Source organism: Bos javanicus, chromosome 6 (genome assembly GCF_032452875.1).
Source record: "Bos javanicus breed banteng chromosome 6, ARS-OSU_banteng_1.0, whole genome shotgun sequence".
In the NCBI taxonomy this organism is placed as follows: Eukaryota; Metazoa; Chordata; class Mammalia; order Artiodactyla; family Bovidae; genus Bos; species Bos javanicus.
Window position 1 is genome coordinate 99,729,592 of NC_083873.1, and position 22,903 is coordinate 99,752,494.

Here is a 22,903-nt window from a genome sequence, read left to right on the forward strand (position 1 = left end):
AAAAAATGAAGCAAAATTGTAACAAATGCAATAAAGACTTTTAAAAAAATGGCCAATAAAAAAATATTAAAAACAAAGCATTAGGGAGATGTTGGAAATGCATTTTCATGATAAACTTAATTCTGTGTGTGTGTGTGTGTGTGTGTGTAGTATTTTCTACACTGTTTCCTAATTTTCTGTCTCTGGCATTAGATTTTGAGCTAAATAAAGGCATGAACCACTCAGTACATTTTTGTTCACTGGTAAGTTTGGAATTTGGAGAAGGCAGTGGCACCCCACTCCAGTACTCTTGCCTGGCAAATCCCATGGAAGGAGGAGCCTGGTAGGCTGCAGTCCACGGGGTCGCTAGGAGTCAGACACGACTTCACTTTCACTTTTCACTTTCATGCATTGGAGAAGGAAATGGCAACCCACTCCCAGTGTTCTTGCCTGGAGAATCCCAGGGACGGGGGAGCCTGGTGGGCTGCTGTCTATGGGGTCACACAGAGACATGACTGAAACGACTTAGCAGCAGCAGCAGCAAGTTTGAAATTAAGTTTAAAATAGGGGGAAAAAAGCATTTTGGTGGAATATATCATGAACTTATGTTCAAACTTGGTTTTGATCTCTGTCATCATCAAAAGTAGAAAATAGTTTTGTTGAGTTTGAGGGGGGAAATGTTTCAAATATAAAGAAGCTAATTGTTTTAACATTACAGGTACTTTCTATTGTGTGTGAACTACTTTTTCTATGGAGAGACTGTGGCTGATTATTTTGCTACATTTGTTCAAAGAGAAGAGCAACTTCAGTTCCTCATTCGCTACCACAGATTTATATCATTTGCCCTGTATCTGGCAGGTAAGTTAAGGAAAAGACTGCATTGATTTGTAGCCAGTATATGTCACATGCTTGTTTTTATTTATGTTAAACTGTAACATCCTTTTTTGGTTACATTTTAATCCACCTTCTCTTTTTAAATGTCTCATATATAAAACTACTTTCATCACAGTTTAAATAAACTGCAGTTACTCCCTAATGGTGTTTAAAAAAAGTACTTGGTGGCTGAAAGAAAGTACTTGCTTAGTAGTCTATCTATATATTTGAAAATTTTCTTTGTAAATTATAGTAAAAGAACTTTAAGCATATGGATTATTTACCAAGTAATGATATAATTTACAAAGAAACTTTCATATATATTGCTTTATTTGTTCCTAGGAAATAGTTTTATATAGAATTAATCAGGGTACTTAGTTTTCCTGACATTTTTTATTATATAGTCATTTATATATAAATATATATATATATTTGTTTATAGTAGGCTATCACATTTTTATGATTTTAGATTAAGAATCAGATACTTAGGATAACATTAGAATTAACAGATTTGTGGCTGTCCAGTAGTTAGGCTCCATACTTCCACCGCAGGGGGCCCAGGTTTGATCCTTGGTCAGGGAACTAAGATCTCAAAAGCCATGCAGCGTGGCCAAAAAAAACAACAAACCAGATTTGTTTTCCATCGAAGTTGACCAATTATAAAAGAAATTTCTTAAGAAATTGATTTAGATATGTACTTTAATAAAGATTATCTATTATTTTTATTTGACTTTACTGGATCTTAGTTGGAGCATGTGAGATCTAGTTCCCGAACCAGAGATTGAACCTGGGCCCTTTGCATTGGGAGCACGGACTCTTAGCCACTGGACCACCAGGGAAGTCCCTAGATACGTACTTGTGAAAAGTCAGATTTCCAGTATGAATCCTGGTTCCACCGCTTACATGCTGAATAAACTTTGGGAAATGTAATTAACTAATCTGTGCCTTAGTTTCTTTGCAAAGCACTTAGAGCAGTACCTGGTGCTATATAAATATTGAATATTATCATTATTTTCACTTTTAAAGGCAGAAATGAAATTTATTTGTGAGTTTTCTCTTTAGCTGTTAATGGTTACTGTTTTAGCTCTTAGGGGTTTCCTCATAAATAAATTCTTCTCTAGTTAGTACAATTTTGGAAACTTCATACAATATGGATGACTCCTTTCCATTTCTCATTAAACAAAAAAATATACAGTGTGTGTGGGAAAGTCAGTCCTTTAAAAGTATGTCATTTTAATTCAATAATTAAAATACATTCTTTTTTATAGCTGAGTAATATTCAGTTGTATACATGTAACACAATTTCTGTATCCATTCATCTGTAGGTGGACATCAGGGTTGCTTCCATGTCCCAGCTATTGTAAATAGAGCTATAATGAACATCGGAGTACATGCGTCTCTTTCAATTATAGTTTTCTCAGCTTTTATGCTCAGTAGTGAGATTATTGGGTCATATGGTAGATCTGTTCCTAGTTTTCTAAGGAATCTCCATATTGTTCTCCATAATGACTATCCATTTACATTCCCACCAGCGATGAAAGAGGGTTCCCTTTCTTCTACATTCTCTCCTGCACTTACTGTTTGCAGAATTTTTTAATGATGGCCATTCTGACCTGTGTGAGGTGATACCTCATTGTAGTTTTGATTTGCAGTTCTCTGATAATGAATGATGTTGAGCATCTTTTTATGTGTTTGTTCATCATCTGTATGCCTTCTTTGGAGAAATGTCTGTGTAGGTCTTCCGAACATTTTTTGATTGGGTTTGTTTTTCTGGTTTTGAGCTGCATGAGCTGCTTGTGTATTTTGGAGATTAATCCAGTTGTTTCCCTTGCAGTTATTTTTTCCCATTCTGAAGGTTGTCTTTTAATCTTGTTTGTTGTTTCCTTTGCTCTGCAACTTGTTTCTTTTTGTAATATTGTATACATGATACCCTCTCAACTAATTCTTTACAGTCATTGTTAACCTTCATCCCCTTATTTCTATCAGTATTTGTTCGTTTTTCTAACTGATTTCTATCATTGGCATAGCTTACCATTGCTCTCCTATAGAATCACAGAAAGTCATCATTGTCATTCTTTCAACAAACACTCGAGTGCTTTCCAAGTGCCAGTGCTGTGCATGGTGTTGAGGATACAAAGGGGAACAGGCTTTTAGTGTGCCTACCCGGGTCTGGTAACTGCTGAGACATGTGTCCCCTCGTTCATTGCTGGAATGTGAACAAGGACCTCTACGACCACGAAGAAAGGGAAGGAGGGCCTTGCTTTACTGGGGCAGGAAGGCCATTGAAGGCCTTGGAGAAGAGATGATTGTTGTTCAGTCGCTAAATCATGTCTGACTCTTTGTGAGCTCGTGGACTGTGGTGCTCCAGGCTCCCCTGTCCTTCACTATCTCCCAGAGTTTGCTCAAACTCATGTCCATTGAGTTGGTGATGCTATCTAACCATCTCATCCTCTGCCATCCCCTTTTCCTTTTGCCTTCAGTCTTTGAGGGGAAAGTGGCAAGCCACCTCAGTATTCTTGCTCTGAGAATCCCATGAACAGTATAAAGAGATGATCAGTGTCATGAAAAGCAAAGAACAAGCAGGTGTTTGCCAGGTGGAGGGTGGGAAAGGGCATTCCAGGTAGAGGAAACAGCTGTGCCGTCTTGGGAATGAGAGTGGCATGTTCGGGACCCATGGGAGGTACTGAAGGGTGTACAGTAGACAGGAGCCCCATCTTGAGGAGCCTTGTGTATGATAGGAAGACTTTGGGCTTTATTCCTAGGAAACTACTGGAGGATTTCAAGCTAAGAGAAAATGTAACCAGGTTTGTAATTCAATGAATGGTGAGTGGGAGACATAAATAGAGTGACAAGATAGGAAACTGTTGCTTTAATTCATACTAAATATAATGTATGCCTGAGTCATTCACCTTTATATTAATACTAAGAGAGTCATAAATTTTTTTAAAATTGTGCTTTTAAAAAATAAAATCTGGGCTATTATTGATGTGGAAAAAAAAAAATTATGGGACTTCACTGGTGGTCCAGTAGTTAAGACTGCTTCCTCTGCAGGGAATGGAGGTTCAATTTCTGGTCAGGGACTAGGATCCCACCTGCTGTGTGGTATGGCCAAAAAATAAAAAAAAAAAATTTTTTTTTTTTTAATGCTAAGGGCTGATTTTAGAACCAACTGCTGTTTATGACAGTCTATGAAAAATTGCTTTTATATCCTAAATTATTGGCTTAAAATGTACATTTTGTTGTGATAATTATGTATTTTCATGCAGTTGTAAGAAATAAGACAGGATGCCTTATGCACTTTTCCCAGTTTCCACCAGTGATAATACTTTGAAAGATTACAGTGTGAGATCACACAAGGATACTGACATTATGAAAGTCTTACAAATGTACTTTTAAAACACGGTTTTTCAAATTGAAGTATAGTTGATTTGCAGTGTTGTGTTAATTTCTAGTGTACAGTAAAGTGATTCACGTGTACTTTTTCATGTGCTTTTCCAGCTTGGTTTCTTACAGGATATTAGAGTTCCCTGTGCCATAGAGCAGGCCCTTGTTGCCTTTATCTGTTTTACGTATAGTAAACTGTATCTGCTCATCCCCAAATCCTAATTTATCCCTTCCCCACCCCTTTTCCCTTTTGGTAATTGTAAATTTGTCTTCTGTGCTTCTGAGTGTCAGTTCAGTTCAGTCGCTCAGTCGTGTCCGACTCTTTGCGACCCCATGGACTGCAGCAGGCCAGGCCTCCCTGTCCATCATTAACTCCCGGAGCTTACTCAAGTTTATGTCCATCGAGTCGGTGATGCCATCCAGCCATCTCATCCTCGGTTGTCGCCTTCTCCAGCCTTCAATCTTTGCCAGCATCAGGGTCTTTTCCAATGAGTCAGTTCTTCACACCAGGTGGCCAAAGTTGGAGCTTCTGCTTCGGCATCAGTCCCTCCAATGAATATTCAGCACTGTTTCCTTTAGGATTGACTGGTTGGATCTCCTTGCAGTCCAAGGGACTCTCATGAGGCTGCGCCAACACTCACAGTTCAAAAGCATCAATTCTTCAATGCTCAGCTTCTTTATGGTCCAACTTTCACATCTATACATGACCACTGAAAAAACCATAGCTTTGACTATATGGATTTTTGTTGGCAAAGTAACGTCTGCTTTTTAGTATGCTGTCTAGGTTTATCATAGCTTTTCTTCCAAGGAGCAAGCATCTTTTCATTTCATGGCTGCAGTCACCATCTGCAGTCACCATCTGCAGTGATTTTGGAGCCCAGGAAAATAAAATCTCTCACTGTTTCCTTTGTTGTCCCCATCTATTTGCCATGAAGTGATGGGACCGGATGCCATGATCTTAGTTTTCTGAATGTTGAATTTTAAGCCAACTTTTTCACTCTCCTCTTTTACTTTCATCAAGAGGCTCTTCAGTTCCTCTTCATTTTCTGCCATAAGGGTGGTGTCATCTGCATATCTGAGGTTATTGATATTTCTGCCAGCAATCTTGAATCCAGCTTGTGCTTCATCCAGCCCAGTATTTTGCATGATGTACTCTGCATAGAAGTTAAATAAGCAGGGTGACAGTATACAGCCTTGATGGACTCCTTTCCCAATTTGGAACCAGTCTGTTGGTCCATGTCCAGTTCTAACTGTTGCTTCTTGACCTGCATACAGATTTCTCAGGAAGCAGGTCTGGTGGTGTGATGTTTCCATCTCTTTAAGAATTTTCCACAGTTTGTTGTGATCCACACAGTCAAAAGCTTTAGCATAGTCAATGAAGGAGAAGTAGATGTTTTTTTGGAATTCTCTTGCTTTTTTGATAATCCAGTGGATGTTGGCAATTTGATCTCTGGTTCCTCTACCTTTTCTAAATCCAGCTTGAACATCTGAAAGTTCTTGGTTCATGTACTGTTGAAGCCTGGCTTGGAGAATTTAGAGCATTATTTTGCTAGTGTGTGAGATTCTTTGGCATTGCCTTTCTTTGGGATTGGAATAAAAACTGACTTTTCTAGTCTCTGTGTTTCTATCAAATGCAACTTTGTAGTAAGCTAGGAGCTGCTGCTGGGTTAAGTGATGAAACTTCTGATATAAATTATGCATGGTATTCTGTTGGGTTGGCCAAAAAGTTCATTTGGGTTTTTCATAAGATGTTCAAAACCCAAATGAACTTTTTGGCCATCCCAGTATATCTATTATCATTTCACGTGTGTCTTAAATATGGTCCTATTAAAGGATCATAAGCACCCACTTTGTGTTTCTCATTTTTTTAATTCCTGGTGCCTAGTACAGGGTCTGGGATTTAGGCTCCTAACACACATTTACTGGATGAATGATCAGGAGGCTGAGACTATGCACATCCAAACACAGTGCTTGTTAGAGATGATGTTTTTGTTTTTAGCATCAGGATTTTGGTTGCTGGGTCTTGAGGCCTTATTGGTTGATTCTTGAAGTGATTAGCAACATTTATGAGCTTAGTCCAGCAAATAAAGTTAGACTTTAAAACAGGAGTGAGGAAATAGAAAGTATGCTCTGTTGAGATAGTTGTACCTTTCTTTCAAATTGTGCTGTGAAAAATGTCTGGAATTCTTCTCATTAAACAACATTCTAAGAGGCCTGTCTAAATTTTAGTTCTGCAGTGGTCAAATGAGTTTTATAGGTCTTAACAGATATAAAAAGCAGAGACAACACAAGCTTTTTCATTGATGTTGAATTTTATTAAAATAAAATGTATCTATATCCAGGTCTGACCTACTCAGCAAGGCCCAGCAGGTTAAATGACTCATTTAACATCATCCCAGATGACTCACTGACTAGGACCCAGAAGCCATTCTGACACTTTAGATAATTTTGTTGTAAAATGAATTTGTCTGATAGTAAAACAAACATCAGCGACATTTTCTCTAGAGTCTGGATATATTTTTAAAAGATCTTGGTAATTTGGATTTGGGGCTCTTTAGAAACAAGAGCAGCCATGTGATTACATGTCTGGTAATGACAGGTGAATAAGCTTAAGATGTTGGACCCATAATATCATCACCTTAAGATCTCCTTAGCCAACTAGTGAGAAGCATATTAAAGGCATATTATGTTTAGTCAGGTTTTTTCGCTTGTATTTATGCATGGCTAGCTATTTTGACTTCTTCTTTAAAACCCTTAAGGAGAGGTTATGACTTGAATATAATACTTTGAATTCAAGAAAAATCACTAGACAGTATAAGATTCAGTTCAGTTCAGTTCAGTCGCTCAGTCGTGTCCGACTCTTTGCGACCCCATGAATTGCAGCACGCCAGGCCTCCCTGTCTATCACCAACTCCTGGAGTTCACTCAGACTCGTGTCCATCGAGTCGGTGATGCCATCCAGCCATCTCATCCTCTGTCGTCCCCTTCTCCTCCTGCCCCCAATCCCTCCCAGCATCAGAGTCTTTTCCAATGAGTCAACTCTTCGCATGAGGTGGCCAAAGTACTGGAGTTTCAGCTTTAGCATCATTCCTTCCAAAGAACACCCAGGGCTGATCTCCTTCAGAATGGACTGGTTGGATCTCCTTGCAGTCCAAGGGACTCTCAAGAGTCTTCTCCAATACCACAGTTATAGTATAAGATTAAATTATGGCTAAAATTAATACATGATTAAGAATTGTTTTCAAACATCCTGTATATCTTTCATCTCAAAGAATGTAGATGAAATCTTTGAAAGATGTCACAAATCACTGTTCATAAAGGATTGTATCTCCAGAACCACGTATAGTGTATATTTGTGTGTGTGTGTGTGTGTGTGTGTGTGTGTGTGTGTGTATAGAAAAGAAAAGGAAGCTAGAGCTAAGTCATGTCAGACTCTTGCAACGCTGTGGACTGTAGCCTGCCTGGCTCCTTGCCATGTCCTTCTCCAGGGAATCTTCCCAATCCAGGAGTCGAACCCAGGTCTCCAGCATTACAGGCAGATTTTTTACCAACTGAGCTATGCAGGAAGCCATATATATATATACACACACATATATATCTAGCTTGTTTATTTTTGGCTGTGCTGGATCTTCGGTGCTGCGTGGGCTGTCTCTAATTTCCATGAGCAGGGGCTACTTTCTAGTTGTGGCGTGCAGGCTTCTCATTGTGGTGGCTTCTCTTGTTGCATAGAGCACGGGCTCAGTAGCTGTGTCTCATGGGCTTAGTTGCTCCATGATGGCTTGTGTGATCTCCCTGGACCAGGGATCAAACCCGTGTCTCCTACATTGGCAGGTGGATTCTTTATCATGAGTTACCAGGGAAGCCTTCCCATGTAATAGTTTTTTAATTAAACATGATTATAAACTATTTACATATCAGTCTTGTTTTATACCTTAAATTCACCATGCAGATTAAAGGAAAACTTTTTCCGTATATTAGCTAATATAACGGTTGATTTGTGTGAATTTCTACACTGCATATTTAAACTTCTTTAAAACACCTCAGTTGTATTCTAGTGTCTGAATAAGGCAACACATAAAGCAGTGTGGTTCTGAATTGTTGAATACAGTGTTTGAAACATTTCAAAGTTTTGGTTAGTTAGCGAAGTGTAATGAAAAATACAGCCATACAAAAATACAAAAGTAATCGATGAGTCAGTAACCTCCAGTGTATAATCCTGGGTCTGTCTTTGTTTTTTGAGTTAAGGACTGCATGTATTTATTGAATTGGTTAACCAACAATAAGATATTAAAAAAACTTTATTATTTCTTTATATTTTCTGTCTCTTCAATTAAAGTATGAGCTCCTTGAGTGGAATGACTGTCTTATCCATGTTTTGTATTTTGTGTCTGCATCTTAAGTGCTCAGTAAATATTTTTCAATTGTCTACTTTTTCTGGAATTCCTTCTATCACATCTTTTGGACTTTTCAATGTCGTCTTCTTTAATTCACTTGACTCCTTAGACATCTCATTCTTTTGTATGCTTTCTGAACATACCTCTCTTAAGTCTACTGGGGAACTTGGTCTCCCTGACCTCCTGGATCTCCTTGATACGGGGCCACACGATATGTCCGTCTTTGCACTGACGGCACCAGGCCTAGTGCTGTGTATATAACTGGTAATCAGTAAGTGTAACTGAAAATAGGTACATACAAGACTGTATGTTTAGGAGACTTTTTCAGTGAACGTTTTACTTTAACAGATCCTATGATTTTAATTGGAGATATAACCGTAAAACTGTTCTTTGTTAATTGGGGAAAAAGTAAAACTATGGATCCAAATATGCAAAGTTATCCTTTCCAAAGATTTGTTGAAATATAGCATGTATGTGTTCCATTTAAACAGAAAATGGCTGTGAATGAAGAAGTAAATGCATGTGTCTCTTCTTGGGATTCTTTTTCTTTGACAATAATATTTAACCTTAGATATGTTAGGAAAACAGTTTACATCCTCCTCCCCCAGATTCCAAGAATGGTATTATTTTAATATATCCACGAGTCAGATAGTTATATCTTTTATTAGAGCACCCTAAAATGCTGTGTGTTACTGGTGGATTTAACCATAAAATTGGATCAGGTAAAACTGAATTGCCAAGACTGTCCTGGATAAAATGATCATCAGGAAAGTATTGAATGAATCTCCTGGTAATTTTGTTTGAAGAAATGCTTAAGGGTGAATGGTATATAATTCAAGAACAAGAAAACCATGCATGCTGGAGTAGTATTTGTGAGGAGATAATTCATAATTAATGATATTGAGAATTTCCCAAGGCTGCGCTGGGAGAGCCAAAAAGGTCTTTTTTGGCAGAAGGGAAGGTTCTGGAGACTTTCAGCTCAGTCTTGCTTCTGAGTTGCCTTTACCTCATTAGCTCTGAAAGTGAAAGTCGCTCAGTCGTGTCTGACTCTTTGCAACCGCATGGACTATACAGTCCATGGAATTCTTCAGGCCAGAATACTGGAGTGGGTAGCTTTTCCCTTCTCCAGGGGATCTTCCCAACCCAGGGATCGAACCCAGGTCTCACTCATTTTGGGCGGATTCTTTACTAGCTGAGCCACAAGGGAAGCCCCCCTTAGCCTCTGAACCAAGTCCAATCTACGTTTGCCTATAACCATGGAGCAAAGGCATAAAGCAGCATAGAAATTTCATTATTTATTAAGCCACAAAAGAAATCTCCCTGCTATTGAAGAAAAATTTAAAAGCAGTGATTTTAAAAGAAGGTCTTTGCTACAGGTGATTTTAATGCCGTGAATTATGTGTTTTAGTGCCCTGCACCCCCGCTTCCTTTCTTTCTGTCAAGAAAGTGACATATGTCTCAGTTTGCCGCTGCTCAGAAATGTTTCCATATTTCTTTTGCAGTTGAACCAGTCAGATTCTACAGGTGGCAGATAGGAAGTGAGATAGGATCTGGGAGCCAGTATGCATTCTCTTCCCTTACTCTCACCCTTTACCGTGACATTTCAGGTCAGTCATCAAAAACTAGGTGCAGGCAGTAGCTGTTTGATTCCCTGCGCTGGTCAGAGTAGCGTCAACCTTGCTTACTCTAGTGGGTAGAACTCCCTTGATAGGTACATCTTAGGTTTGCAAAGTATAGTGTTTATTTCACATGGGATAGATTAGTTGACCATTTGTTTTCTCTCAGAGAACTCATTTTCTAAAGATATTGCCAAATAGAATGCATGCATGGCTATTTAGTTGAAATTAAACTTGGTTCATGCATTTCTAACATCTGCTGCTGCTAAGTCACTTCAGTCGTGTCCGACTCTGTGCGACCCCATAGATGGCAGCCCACCAGGCTCCCCCGTCCCTGGGATTCTCCAGGCAAGAACACTGGAGTGGGTTGCCATTTCCTTCTCCTTCTAACATCTACTTCTGTAAAAAAAATTATCTTCAGAACTTTACTGATGTTGTGGGCAAAAAAGTGTATCATAGTGCCTCCTCATTATTTAATATAGAATTATTAGATTTCTACTTCACTAGGTGGGCTACCCAGGTGGCTCAGTGGTAAAGAATCTGCCTGCCAATGCCGGTGACGCAGGTTTGATCTCTGGGTCTGGAAGATCCCCTGGAGAAGGAAATGGCAACCCACTCCAGTATTCTTGCCTGGAGAATCACATGGACAGAGGCGCCTGGTGGGCTACAGTCGATGGGATCGTGCAAGAGTCAGATACAGTTTAGCAACTAAACAACAACAACAAAAGTTCATTAGGTAGAATTTTTATTTAGTAAAATTTTATTGTAATTAATTTATAGACTATAGACAGAAACACACATACTGTTTGTGCATCTTGAAATTGTTAAGAGTATTTTGTTTTACTGTAATCATTATAATATGCTTCTGAGAATTTTTGAATCACTCTTAACCTGAATCTTGAGGATAATGGTTTATGGAACCACATGACTCTTAAGGGTCAATAGAATCTAAGGGTTTAACTCCTTTTTAGCTCCATGATCCACAGTAAATTAATCAAGTCCTTTGTGTATTTTTCTTCATCTGTAAAGTGGAGATAATAATAGGTAACTACATCATAGGAATGTTGAAAGGATTAAATGAGTTAATACTTATAAAAGGCTTAGACAAGTACATGGAACATAATAAGTGTTCAAAGATGTAGAGATTTAAACATTCTATATGTATACTTGATGGAATGATACAGTGAATACATTTTAGTGAACTGAAATTCAGGGTCCAATTTTCCATGTCCGCACATTAGCAAGGGACTGACTCAATTAATGTAGGAGATGTTTATTGAATTTATGGCATGGACTATATCAGGCATTTTGGAGAATACAGGATCATTTCCCTCAAGAAATTTCTATTCAAAATGCTTGATGTAAGAGTCCTGTCCACGAGACCAGGGTTTGATCCTTGGGCCAGAAAGCTCCCCTGGAGAAGGAAATGGTAACCTATGGCAGTGTTCTTGCCTGGGAAATTCCATGGACAGAGAAGCCTGGCAGGCTACATACAGTCCATGGGGTTGCAAAGAGTTGGACAAGATTTAGTGACTCAACAATAATGTAAGAGTAGGAGAGATGGTGTATGAGTGAGTAGCCAACGTATAGCTAGATGTGGTATAGAAATTTGGCTTCTATGAACTCATTGAATCTTAAAATTTGTAACAGATTACACAACAAGCACATGTTTTTGTTCTTGAACAGGTTTCTGCATGTTTGTGCTGAGCTTGGTGAAGAAACATTACCGTCTGCAGTTTTATATGGTGTGTATTAAGCATTATTTTGTAGTTACTATATGTAATAAAAACCTTCACCTTTATTTTTTTTCCTGTAGTGAGAAAATAGGATCTAATCTGCTAATTGCCTAAATGTGAGGGGTATTTGAATTTTGGATGACTAATATTTATAAATGTTTGAAGTTGAAAAATTTTTCGAGGACTCAAAATTTTTAACTGTTTCCAAAGTTTCCTAAAAATTTTTCCTTTGAATATTTTCAAAGGCTGTAAAATTAAAGTCAAGTATTTGGATTCCCTAAATATGTAGGAATTTGAGGTGTTTCCATAGTCTCCTGAACAGTTAATAAGTCTCAGAAACATCTGTTATATATTGGTATGGAAAGGACCTGTGTCTACCTGTGCTTAGCCTAGGCATAAGGGGAACAGAGCTTACGTTTCCCTGGTAGCTACGGTTAGCTGTACAGCTGCATGATTTCTTTTGGCCAAAAGTATTTCCTTCAATGTATCCTTGAACAGTGTTCAGTGTCTTATGAAATGAATCGCTGTATATGATGACCTCTTATTTTCTTAAAAGGTAGCTAATGATAAGAGTGTAAAATGACAAATGTAGTACCTATAAATGCACGTATTTGCTAGGTTTGTTGTGAATTTGGGGTATAATTCCTATTCTTCATGCTTTGCTTTTCTCCATTAAGACATCCTGCTGAGCACCATTGTTGGAAAATTATAGTATTTCTTACATTTCTAATTTCTGGGGATCTTGAGAAAAAAAGAAACAGTAAAATTCTCAGTTAAAATCTAGAAACCATCAAGACAAATTAGAAATAATAGAATCTGCTATGAAGATGGTACCTATTGGGAAAAATCATTTATGCATATTGAAGCAATCTAAGACAGAATTGGATCACTTAAGCAGATGAAAACAAAACAGAACAACCAATGTAATACACTGTTTGCTGAAATGAAAGATAGGTTTATTATGAATAAATCAAAACCATAAGAATTTTGAAAAGTCCTTTTATAACTTTCAATGAAAATTATGAGAGACTTCCCTGGCGGTCCAGTGGTTAAGCCTCCACAATTCCAATGCAGGGGTTGCAGGTTTGATCCTTCATTGGGGAACTGAGATCCTGCATGCTGTGCGGCAAAAAAGAAAAAGAAAAAAATTATGAGACTAGTACATAGAAATATTAGCCCTTTTTGTTCACATTCTACTCATATTAATGACGCTAAAAGTAGCTAAAGTGGCTGTCTCTCAGAATTGATGAAACAGACGCCTTTTGACAATTTAAAATGGAATACTGTCATTGAACAGAGCTGTGAAGATCAGCTTTCAAGTATGAAAAGATTGGATTTAAGGGCAATTGATCCCTGCTGGTTTGAATCATTTGAAGTTATAAATAACTCTTTATGGGAAAATGTTAACCATAGTGAACTCAGGGAAAAATCGTTTTCAGCGTTTCTAGTAACTAGAGAATGCAGTCAGAGTAGAATTTTAGTTCTTATCTGAATGCCAGAGCAATACTGCAAGCTTGTCATTACCATTTTAATCTCATGGTTCAAGATGATGGTATATTTGTTAATAGATGTGTAGCTCGGTATTACTAGCATTCCATTTTTGTGTAAATTAAGGTTACTTTGTTGAATATTTTTCATGGTTCTCAGGTTTCAGGAGGCACCAAAATGAAGGTAATTTACTAATGGCATTTATTTTGTATGACCTTATCTTATGAAATTTGGCCAGTAGTCGTGCTAGAAATTTGCTGTTGCTTCGTGGCCTGCCCTGATCTCTTGTGCTCATTATTGTTGTGTTGTTGGGCTATTAACAGTTCGCATGGACTCATGTCACCTTACTGATAACAGTTACTCAGTCACATCTTGTCATCCAAAATCTGTTTGAAGGCATGATATGGTAAGGGGACACTATATGCTGCTTTGTATTTATATATGTTTATAGCACTTGGAAAGCTCTTTTACCCTGGACAGTTTCTTACAGGCATTTCTACTAAAATGTCCTATTTGTTGTCACTCTTTTCCATTAAAATAAGTTCCCCTTAACTGTTTGACTGGATTCCCTGGTGGCTCAGGCCGTAAAGAGTCTGCCTGCAATGCAGGAGACCTGGGTTCAATCCCTGAGTCGGGAGGAATCCCCTGGTGAAGGAAATGGCAACCCACTCCACTATTCTTGCCTGATAAAGCCCACGGATGGAGGAGCCTGGCAGGCTATAGTCTGTAGGGTCACAAAGAGTCGGACACGACTGAGTGACTTCACTTCTAACTGTTTGACAACTGAAGACAAATGCTTTGTTATCAACTGGAAAACTTCCTTTTTCAGGTTTCCAGTAAAATGCAGAAAACCCTCATAAAAGCTCCAAATAATTAAATACATTATCAGGTGTTACTACACTTTAACATGAGTCTCTTTTAAAAACAAAGAGTCGAGTTTAAAGAGTGTACTGTTTACATGGAATGCAAGAAGAAGGGGAAAGTTTGCTTTTCAGCAGACAGTGAGCTGGCAATGCATGTTCTTTGGGTGAAAGGTGGGTTAGTTCTCCTCTGCCTTTGTAGAGGTGTAGAGTATCCAGGTTTCAAGTATTTGGAGTTACTTGCTAGTAACCTACTTGGAGTGGCTTGCAGATTGAGAAAGCATTTTTATTAGTTAAAAATTAGCTTGCTGCTGCTAAGTCACTTCAGTCGTGTCCGACTCTGTGGGACCCCCTAGACGGCAGCCCACCAGGCTCCCCCGTCCATGGGATTTTCCAGGCAAGAGTACTAGAGTGGGGTGCCATTGCCTTCTCCGAAAAATTAGCTTAAGTTAAAACAATTATTATTATTTAAAAATCAGAGTGGAGAAAAACTTAAGATTTTAAGAAATCTGACCATATTTTTTCCACCTTCTTTTGAAACACAGTAACTAAAAACTTTTATAATCGGTAAGTTTAGTCAAAGTAAATTTGTTTCCTTGACAGGTTGGTGTTTTTTTATGTATATGTGTGCAAAAAATTGGAATCATTTTAAGACTGCCTTCCATATACAAACTTTTCATTGATGGGAGGCAGTCACTGAAATTAGTAGGTTCTGTACAGTTAGTAGGGTTTAATGCCCCTGTGGGCTAAGATAGACGGAGAAGGCAGTGGCACCCCACCCCAGTACTCTTGCCTGGATAATCCCATGGACAGAGGAGCCTGGTGGGCTACAGTCCTTGGGGCTGCACAGAGTCGGACACAACTGAGTGACTTCACTTTCACTTTTCACTTTCATGCAATGGAGAAGGAAATGGCAACCCACTCCTCTGTTCTTGCCTGGAGAATCCCAGGGACAGAGGAGCCTGTTGGGCTGCCGTCTGTGGGGTCACACAGAGTCAGATACGACTGACGCGACTTAGCAGCAGCAGGCTAAGATAGATTGGACAAGAGCTTGGTGTAAGTTTATCAGATTATACTCTGACTCATTTGTATTTTGAAAGGCTGCTTTTAAAAATTCTTTATACTACTGTAACTTGTTCCTATTGACTGAAAAAAAAAAAGATGCATGATGTGAGAATTGAGTTAAGTTTTATTTGGAGCCAAATGAGGACTATGTAGCCCAGAGACAGTTTCTCAGATGGCTCCGAGGAACTGCTCTAAGGAGGTCAGAGGGGAGGTCAGTATACATACGATTTCAGTGAGGGGGACACATGCCATCAAGCACGCATTTTGGCAGAAGGTTGCTACTAGTCACGAGGAGTAGCTGTCTCTGTTAAGGATTTCAGTGCTTTTCTAGATATGAGAGTGAGTCTGACATAAGCAATTTGCCTCATAAAATCTCCTAAAAAAATTGTCTAACTCTCTGAGGGCCTGTTCTGCCAGTTTTACCTGGAGCACAGAGTGCCTTACTCCTGACCTTTGCCCTGAATTCCTTTCAGGATGTGTTAAAGGTCAGCAGAGGTCAGCAATGGCAGTGACTAGTGACCTAATTCTTGTAGAGCCAGATGGCGAGTGACAGTTTTTAGTTGGCATTCCTCATAAAATGGAAATTTGAAAGTCCATAGCTATAGAAATTGATTAACTGTCAAATTGATTATTTAATATTTTCAGTAGCAATATTCTTCTAGTATGTTTATAGATTTTGCTCTAACTGCTAAATGGGCAAATTTGGTTGATAATTATTGTGTCTATTCATCTTTTAGCATGTGTTATGTTCTAGACTAGGCTGCAGTGTCATCTAAAGGGTTATTGCATTGGTTCATTGAGTCAAAACCTGTGGAAATATTTGCCATTTAATCTTACAGACTTCTTTCTGCTGACTCTTTTTTTTTTTTTTCTAAGGTTCCTTGTTCCAATATCAAGTGTTATTTGCAATGACATAACTGCTTACATTTTTGGATTTTTTTTTGGAAGAACTCCGTTAATTAAGGTAATGGAAAAACACCATAAGCAAGCCTTTACCATAACCTAGATGATTAGCTACTGGAAAAAATTCCCAACAGTTTGGTGCAGTTACATGTTGTTGATTTCTCAGGCATTTTGATTTTCCTTAGCTACCCTCAGCAGCCACAGTGTTGAGGGTGGAAGTCTGCATTTCCCAATGATTCCATCTGGGTTTTTCATCAGCTGTTCTCTTGACTCCTCGTCATTCATCCTCTTCTGTGAAGGCTCATGTCATTTTCCCCTGGCTTCTTTCCCTTGGCTGTCATGTGATTTTTTTATTCTCCTAGCAACAACCCTCTGAACAGGCCTGTCCATGACTCTGCTTTCCTCTCAAGCCATCTCATTTGTCTCCTCCTTTACTGAGTTGTTTGAAGGTGTATGATATACCAGCATCACATAATCATGTCCATTTTCAAGACTTGTATACCCAAATTCATTAAAAAAACAATTGAGGTTCTACAATAAAAACCATCGATGAATAATGCAAGTGATAAGGAGAAGTGAAGCTCAGAGACCGGAAAATACACACGAGGAGACCGTGTTGTTTTGTGTTAGATTTGGTTCTGTTTGGCTTCCCGAGTGGCACCAGTGGTAAAGAACCCACCAGCCAATGCAGGAGACTTAAGAGACGAGGGTTGGATCCCTGGGTCAGGAAGATCCCCTGGAGGAGGGCTCGGCAGCCCACTCCAGCATTCTTGCCTGGAGAATCCAATGGACAGAGGAGCCTGGTGGGCTACAGTTTGTGGGGTCACAAAGAGGCGGACACGACTGAAGTGACTTAGCACAGCACAGCAGTCAATGGAGGCAAAGAAGGAAGTGAAGTGATTTTTAAGTTCCCGTCTGGGGTAAAAAAAAAAAAAAAAAGAAATCAATTTCTCATATAAAGACAGACCATTTTATAGAACTGGTTGCTTCAGAAAATAAAAGCTTTTCATGTTGGGGCCTAATAAAGGAATTACTTGGTTTATATGTTGGGCCAGGTCTTCTGTGACATTCCCACAAATGCATTAAGTGGCTCTTTGGAAGTTATGACATGAAGGCATTTTTGGAGGAACTGAGACAATTATTCGGATAGAAAACTTGTTTGTTCAGAGTGATGTGAGGATAGTTTATCGTTCCCAGAAGAGTGTGTGGACTGCTTGTCCTTCAAAAACACCTTCCTTAAATGTTTCCCTACATAGGAGTCCAGAACATAGCGTCAAGCTGAGCTGTAGGGACACTGGCCAGCAAATTATATATTTTTAAAGTTTCTAAAGTTGCTCCAGCACAAGAGTGAGTGGTGAAGTAGTCAAGGATTCTATACCAGCTGAGAAGTTGTTGACTCAGGAGCCCTCAGAGGCTGTAGGAGACTTACTGTTTGATTTTAAGCGTCAGTTTCTAGTGAATTACAAGGCTGAATTAGTTGTATAATGCAGCCAGATGTAATTAAGCAAGTTAACCCTGAAATCAATACGATAGGGTCAATTTAATTTGATAAGCTCTCTTTAAAATAATCAGCAGGCACTTTTGAATTTGAGTCAGCTGCTGTTTCATGACAACAATACTGAATTATCCTAAGAGGTGGTGTATACCAGTTGCTCACCTATGATGGAATTGTTGTCAGATTGGTCAAGAAAGGCTTTGTGCTTTGTAAACTTTGGGCTGAGACTTCATGTACTTTAGCATATTACCCATTTCTATGTCAGAATCTTCCCTCTGCTATTTGTTTGGCTTCCGTCCTCCCTGATCCACTGAAAGGATTCTTACAGAGTCCACCAGAGTGCTTTCCTGATCATCAGAACCCTGTACCGAGTCCTTATTTTCCAGAGCATCTCAGCAGTTAGCACTGTCTACTCTTTTTCTCCTGCTCCTGCTTCACCAAGTTCAAGACTTTCCTCTGGGTTTCTCTCCCTGAATGCTCCAAGGACTAATAAACAATAATTGCAACCTGAAACAAATTGCAAAGGTATACAAAATACCAAAGTATCCTTAGAAGCACAATATATTTCTTCATAGAGTATGGCATATTCTGACCAAAGGAAGGAGGATATGTGCCCACTTGTGGGGCTAATCTGCACCTGGGCTATGGAGTATTTGGCCATTTCAGAAAGAGGTCTGCTGTGAGCACGGCATTTGGGAATATGTGATGGTCTGGGGCTCTGCAGTGTCCATGCGTTGCTGTACTCGTCCTACTTTTGATCCATAGTAAGTCAACACAGACCCTGTATACTTAGAATAACTAGATCTTGGCCTTATTTCAAGAACTACAGTATTCTGGGAGTTTATATAAGCATGAACATCATGGGACAGTTATTACAGCATAGAGTTTATAGCCCTTTGAGTGATGAAAACAAATTGAGGCAATTTATAGAAACAGATATTCACAATATGTCAGATGTATGAGGGCCTAATATGTGTTAGATTCTACTAGAGAGATTCACACAAATTAAACACAATCACGGACTGAGGAAAAAAGCGTTGCAAAGTCTTTTCAATACAAGAAAAAGGAGAGGTGTACAGGGTATTATGGGAATTCACTGAACATATGTATCTGTGTTTTGTGAGTGCAGTAACTCTTTTAAATTTTATTTAATATAAAAAATAAATATCTTTTTCAGTTGTCTCCTAAGAAGACTTGGGAAGGATTCATTGGTGGTTTCTTTTCCACAGTTATCTTTGGATTCATTGTGAGTTCTACTCGAATTTTTATTTTATATTTTGAGAAATGGTAGCAAATTTATTAATCTATTCTAAACCTAAAGGCATTAAATCATAAAATGCTAATAATGTAGTAACGGAAGCCCACTTAACAGAATCCACAGTCATACCTTGGAGATACTGTGGCTTCAGTTCCAGCCCACCACAGTAAAGCAAGTAGTGGGGTTAAAGTGAGTCACACGAATGTTTTATAAAGTGTGTATAAAAGTTACGTTTACATTTTACTGTTAGTCCTTTAAGTGTGGAATCGCATTATAGCTTAAAGAACAATGTACATACCTTAATTTTAAAATACTTTGTAGGCCCCCCACCCCCCAGGGGAAAAAAAAAAAAACCTAACTAACCATCATCTGAGCCTTCAGTAAGTCATCATCTTTTTGCTGGTGGAGAACCTTGCCCTGATGGTGATGCTGCTGACTGATCAGGATGGTGGTTGTTAAAGGCTGTGGTGGCTCTGGAAATCTCTTAAAATAAGACAACAGTGAAGTACGCCGTGCTGATTGTCTCTTCTTTCGTGAATGATCTCTCTGTAGCGTGCAATGCTGATAGCATTTTGCCCTCAGCATGACTTCCTTCAGAAGTGGAGTCCGTCTTCTCAAATCCTGCTGCTGCTTTATCAAACAAGGTTATGTCATCGCCTATAGCCTTTGTTGTCATTTCAGCAGTCTTCACAGCATCTTCACCAGGAATAGAGCTCCTCGCAAGAAACCACTTTGTTTACTCATTCATCACAAGTGATTCCTCATCCATGGCAGTTGTATAAGGAGATTGCAGCAATTCCCCCCTTATTCAGGCTCCACTTCTCATTGCAGTTCTTTTCCTATTTTACCACATTTGTAGTTACTTCCTCCACGAAAGTCTTGCTGTTGGAAAAATGGTGCTGTTAGGCTTGCTTGAGGCGGGGTTGCCATAAACCTTCAATTTGTTAAAAACACAAAACTTGGGAAGCACAATAAAGCGAGTGCAATAGAACGAGGTATGTCCGTATTCTCTAGCCCAGCAGCTCTCATCCTGGCCTGTATCAAAATCAACTGGGGAGCTTCTGTAACATTCATGTCCCAGCCCTCTGCCAGCTCAATTAACTCCCTCAGCTGAATCTCATACACAGCTAGGCTTGAGACCCTTTGTTGTATTCTGGTAGTTTCTAATAGCTGTGCAGCCTTTGGGGGACACAGATCCTGGGACAGGCGGTGGCTTTGAGTAAAAGCAGAGACTGCAAATGATGTTGAAGAGTTCTGCCTCCTTCACACTTGCCAGCTGCTTCACTTAATGGGTGTTTGTGCCTGTGAGCCCAGTTTACAGAAAAAGTTTGTTAAAAATAATTGATGTTCACTTTTGGCTGTGAATATGGATATTGTTAGTGTTTTAAAAAATAGTGTATAATTATGGTTTTTTATTTAGGAATTTAGGTTTTTTATTCAAAGGTGTCTTGTGAGAATCAAGAAAAGGTACAGAAAAATGGCTGGATATAAGATAAATATACCAAAAAATTACTGCCAGGAAGTTTAATTTTTAAGTCATGTCCCTTAACAGTTCTAGAATATATTCTGTAGCCAAATATAGGGTACTTACTAACAACATGGGGCTTTGAGAGGAAGCAAATACACAAATAAATGGAAATGAGCCAGGCTGGATGGGAAAACCATCATAATTCCTTTCTTTATCAGTTTAGTTCATTCTCAATGAAAATTCCAGTAGAATTTTAAAAATTATTACAGTGTTTATTTGGTAGAATGTTGATAGTAATTGATAAATAGGATAATGGAAAGGGACCTGGTCCTATCCAATGTTTATACAGAATATTATTAAGTTAAATACTACTACAAGAATCTGGTATAATTAAAGACAATTTAGAAATTCTAAACAGCCATATCACTGGATAGGACCAAGGACAGGACCAAAGAAAATAAAGAGTGATCCTAAAAGAATGTGATGCATGACAAAATAATGAGGGAAATTATATATATATATATATATATATATATATATATATATATAAAATATCAGAGAAGGCAATGGCACCCCACTCCAGTACTCCTGCCTGGAAAATCCCATGGATGGAGGAGCCTGTTAGGCTCCAACCCATAGGGTCGCTAGAGTCGGACACGACAGAGCAACTTCACTTTCACTTTTCACTTTCATGCATTGGAGAAGGCAATGGCAACCCACTCCAGTGTTCTTGCCTGGAGAATCCCAGGGACAGGGGAGCCTGGTGGGCTGCCATCTATGGGGTCGCACAGAGTCGGACACGACTGAAGTGACTTAGCATAGCATAGCATATATTTAATAAGTAATTTTGAGGAAACTGGTTGTTTGGAAGCAAAATCACTCTATATCCATTCCCAGTGTTATATTTGCACTTCTGTTAACCATTCTTGAGCAATATAATGGTGTGAGTGTCACAGAGAAAGGAAATGAACTAGCACTTTAAATTTATAATAAGATATTTTGCTTTTATATATCTTCTTCTGTGGCTGAGAACAGATAGCTTTAAAAATTGCAATGATGCGTCCAGAGAAAGAATAATTTAGTAACCATTTTCTGGGTTTTTCACCTGTGCTGTTTTCTTAGCAATTTTGAATTACTGGTTATTTTTTATTGATGAAATTAATATAACCTTTATGTAAGAAGCTTCAGCCCTGTACTGTCCCGTATCTTTATAATTCTTAGCTTCTGTTGACATTAAGTACGTTTTTAAAAAAAAGTACAACCTTGCTATAATGCTTGTTTATATGCTTGTCTAAATGCTCAAATCAATTTTTTATCTTTTTCCCCTTCCCTCTTATTGTCATACTGAGATTATAATAACACTGATTTTCAAAAATTTTTGGTTTCCTGATGGCTTTTCAAAGTCTTTTATTGTGTCGCTTATGATCATTTAACTTTAAATATACATAGCAGAATGAGAATGCAGGAAAACTTGGCATTCTGTTTCTGGCCTTTCTGACACATAACACATATACATTAAAATTTTAGTATATACATATTTCTGTTTCATTTACTGTTTTATGAATGCTTGCTTTGTCATTTAGGCTGCTTACGTGTTATCCAAATACCAGTACTTTGTCTGCCCAGTGGAATACCGAAGTGATGTAAACTCCTTCGTTACGGAGTGTGAACCCTCAGAACTTTTTCAGCTTCAGAGTTACTCACTTCCTCCCTTTCTGAAGGCAGTGTTGAGACGGGTAAGTTAAACGTGGGAGGGACCCTCCCTCCCGAAGGTTAAGCTTCCTTTAAAAGTAAAATTAAGATTTTCACAAGAAATCAATTTCTACAGAATTTTTAGCTATAGAATACCAAAATGGTTTCACTGACTGCTTGGCATCAATCGTATATCCTATTCTCTGGGGGTTTCCCCTTCTTGAACATAAAATGAATATTACTATCACAAACTAATTATCCGTTAGAAACTTACTTGCCTAATGGTTTGAATACTGGTGGTAATTTATTTTGTGTTTGTCTTAGAAACATCTTTCAGCATCTTTTAGATTTCTATAAAGCAGTGATAAGTTATAATAAGTTTTATGTGTAACTGGTATAAATGGAGTCAATTTAAAACTTTTTTTTTGTGATGCCTCATGGTTTGCTAGCTCTTAATTCCCTGACCAGGAATTGAACCCAGGCCCCAGCAGGGAAAGCACTAAGTCCTAGCCACTGGACCACCTGTTTCAGGGATTCCTTGAAGTATTTTATTATTAACTGAAGTTAATTTTTGAGAAGAAAAGGTTAACCAACAAATTATTTCTCTACTTGAATACTAGATACACTGATTGCGAGAACTTTTTCAGTGTTCAAGCCATCTGTTATCTGCTAAAGGATTCTTTGATTCTGTC

At 38.5% G+C, this 22,903-nt stretch overlaps 1 protein-coding gene across 1 annotated transcript in view; it reads left to right on the forward strand.

Moving 5' to 3' along the window:
• Positions 1–22,903, forward strand: part of CDS1 (CDP-diacylglycerol synthase 1) — a 79,764-nt gene that overhangs the window by 43,179 nt on the left and 13,682 nt on the right. The window contains exons 5-10 of the mRNA XM_061420686.1: positions 698–837; positions 11,933–11,991; positions 13,794–13,876; positions 16,272–16,359; positions 18,971–19,039; positions 22,103–22,255. Coding sequence (XP_061276670.1) covers positions 698–837; positions 11,933–11,991; positions 13,794–13,876; positions 16,272–16,359; positions 18,971–19,039; positions 22,103–22,255 — 592 coding nt within the window. The remainder of the gene's footprint in view (positions 1–697; positions 838–11,932; positions 11,992–13,793; positions 13,877–16,271; positions 16,360–18,970; positions 19,040–22,102; positions 22,256–22,903) is intronic.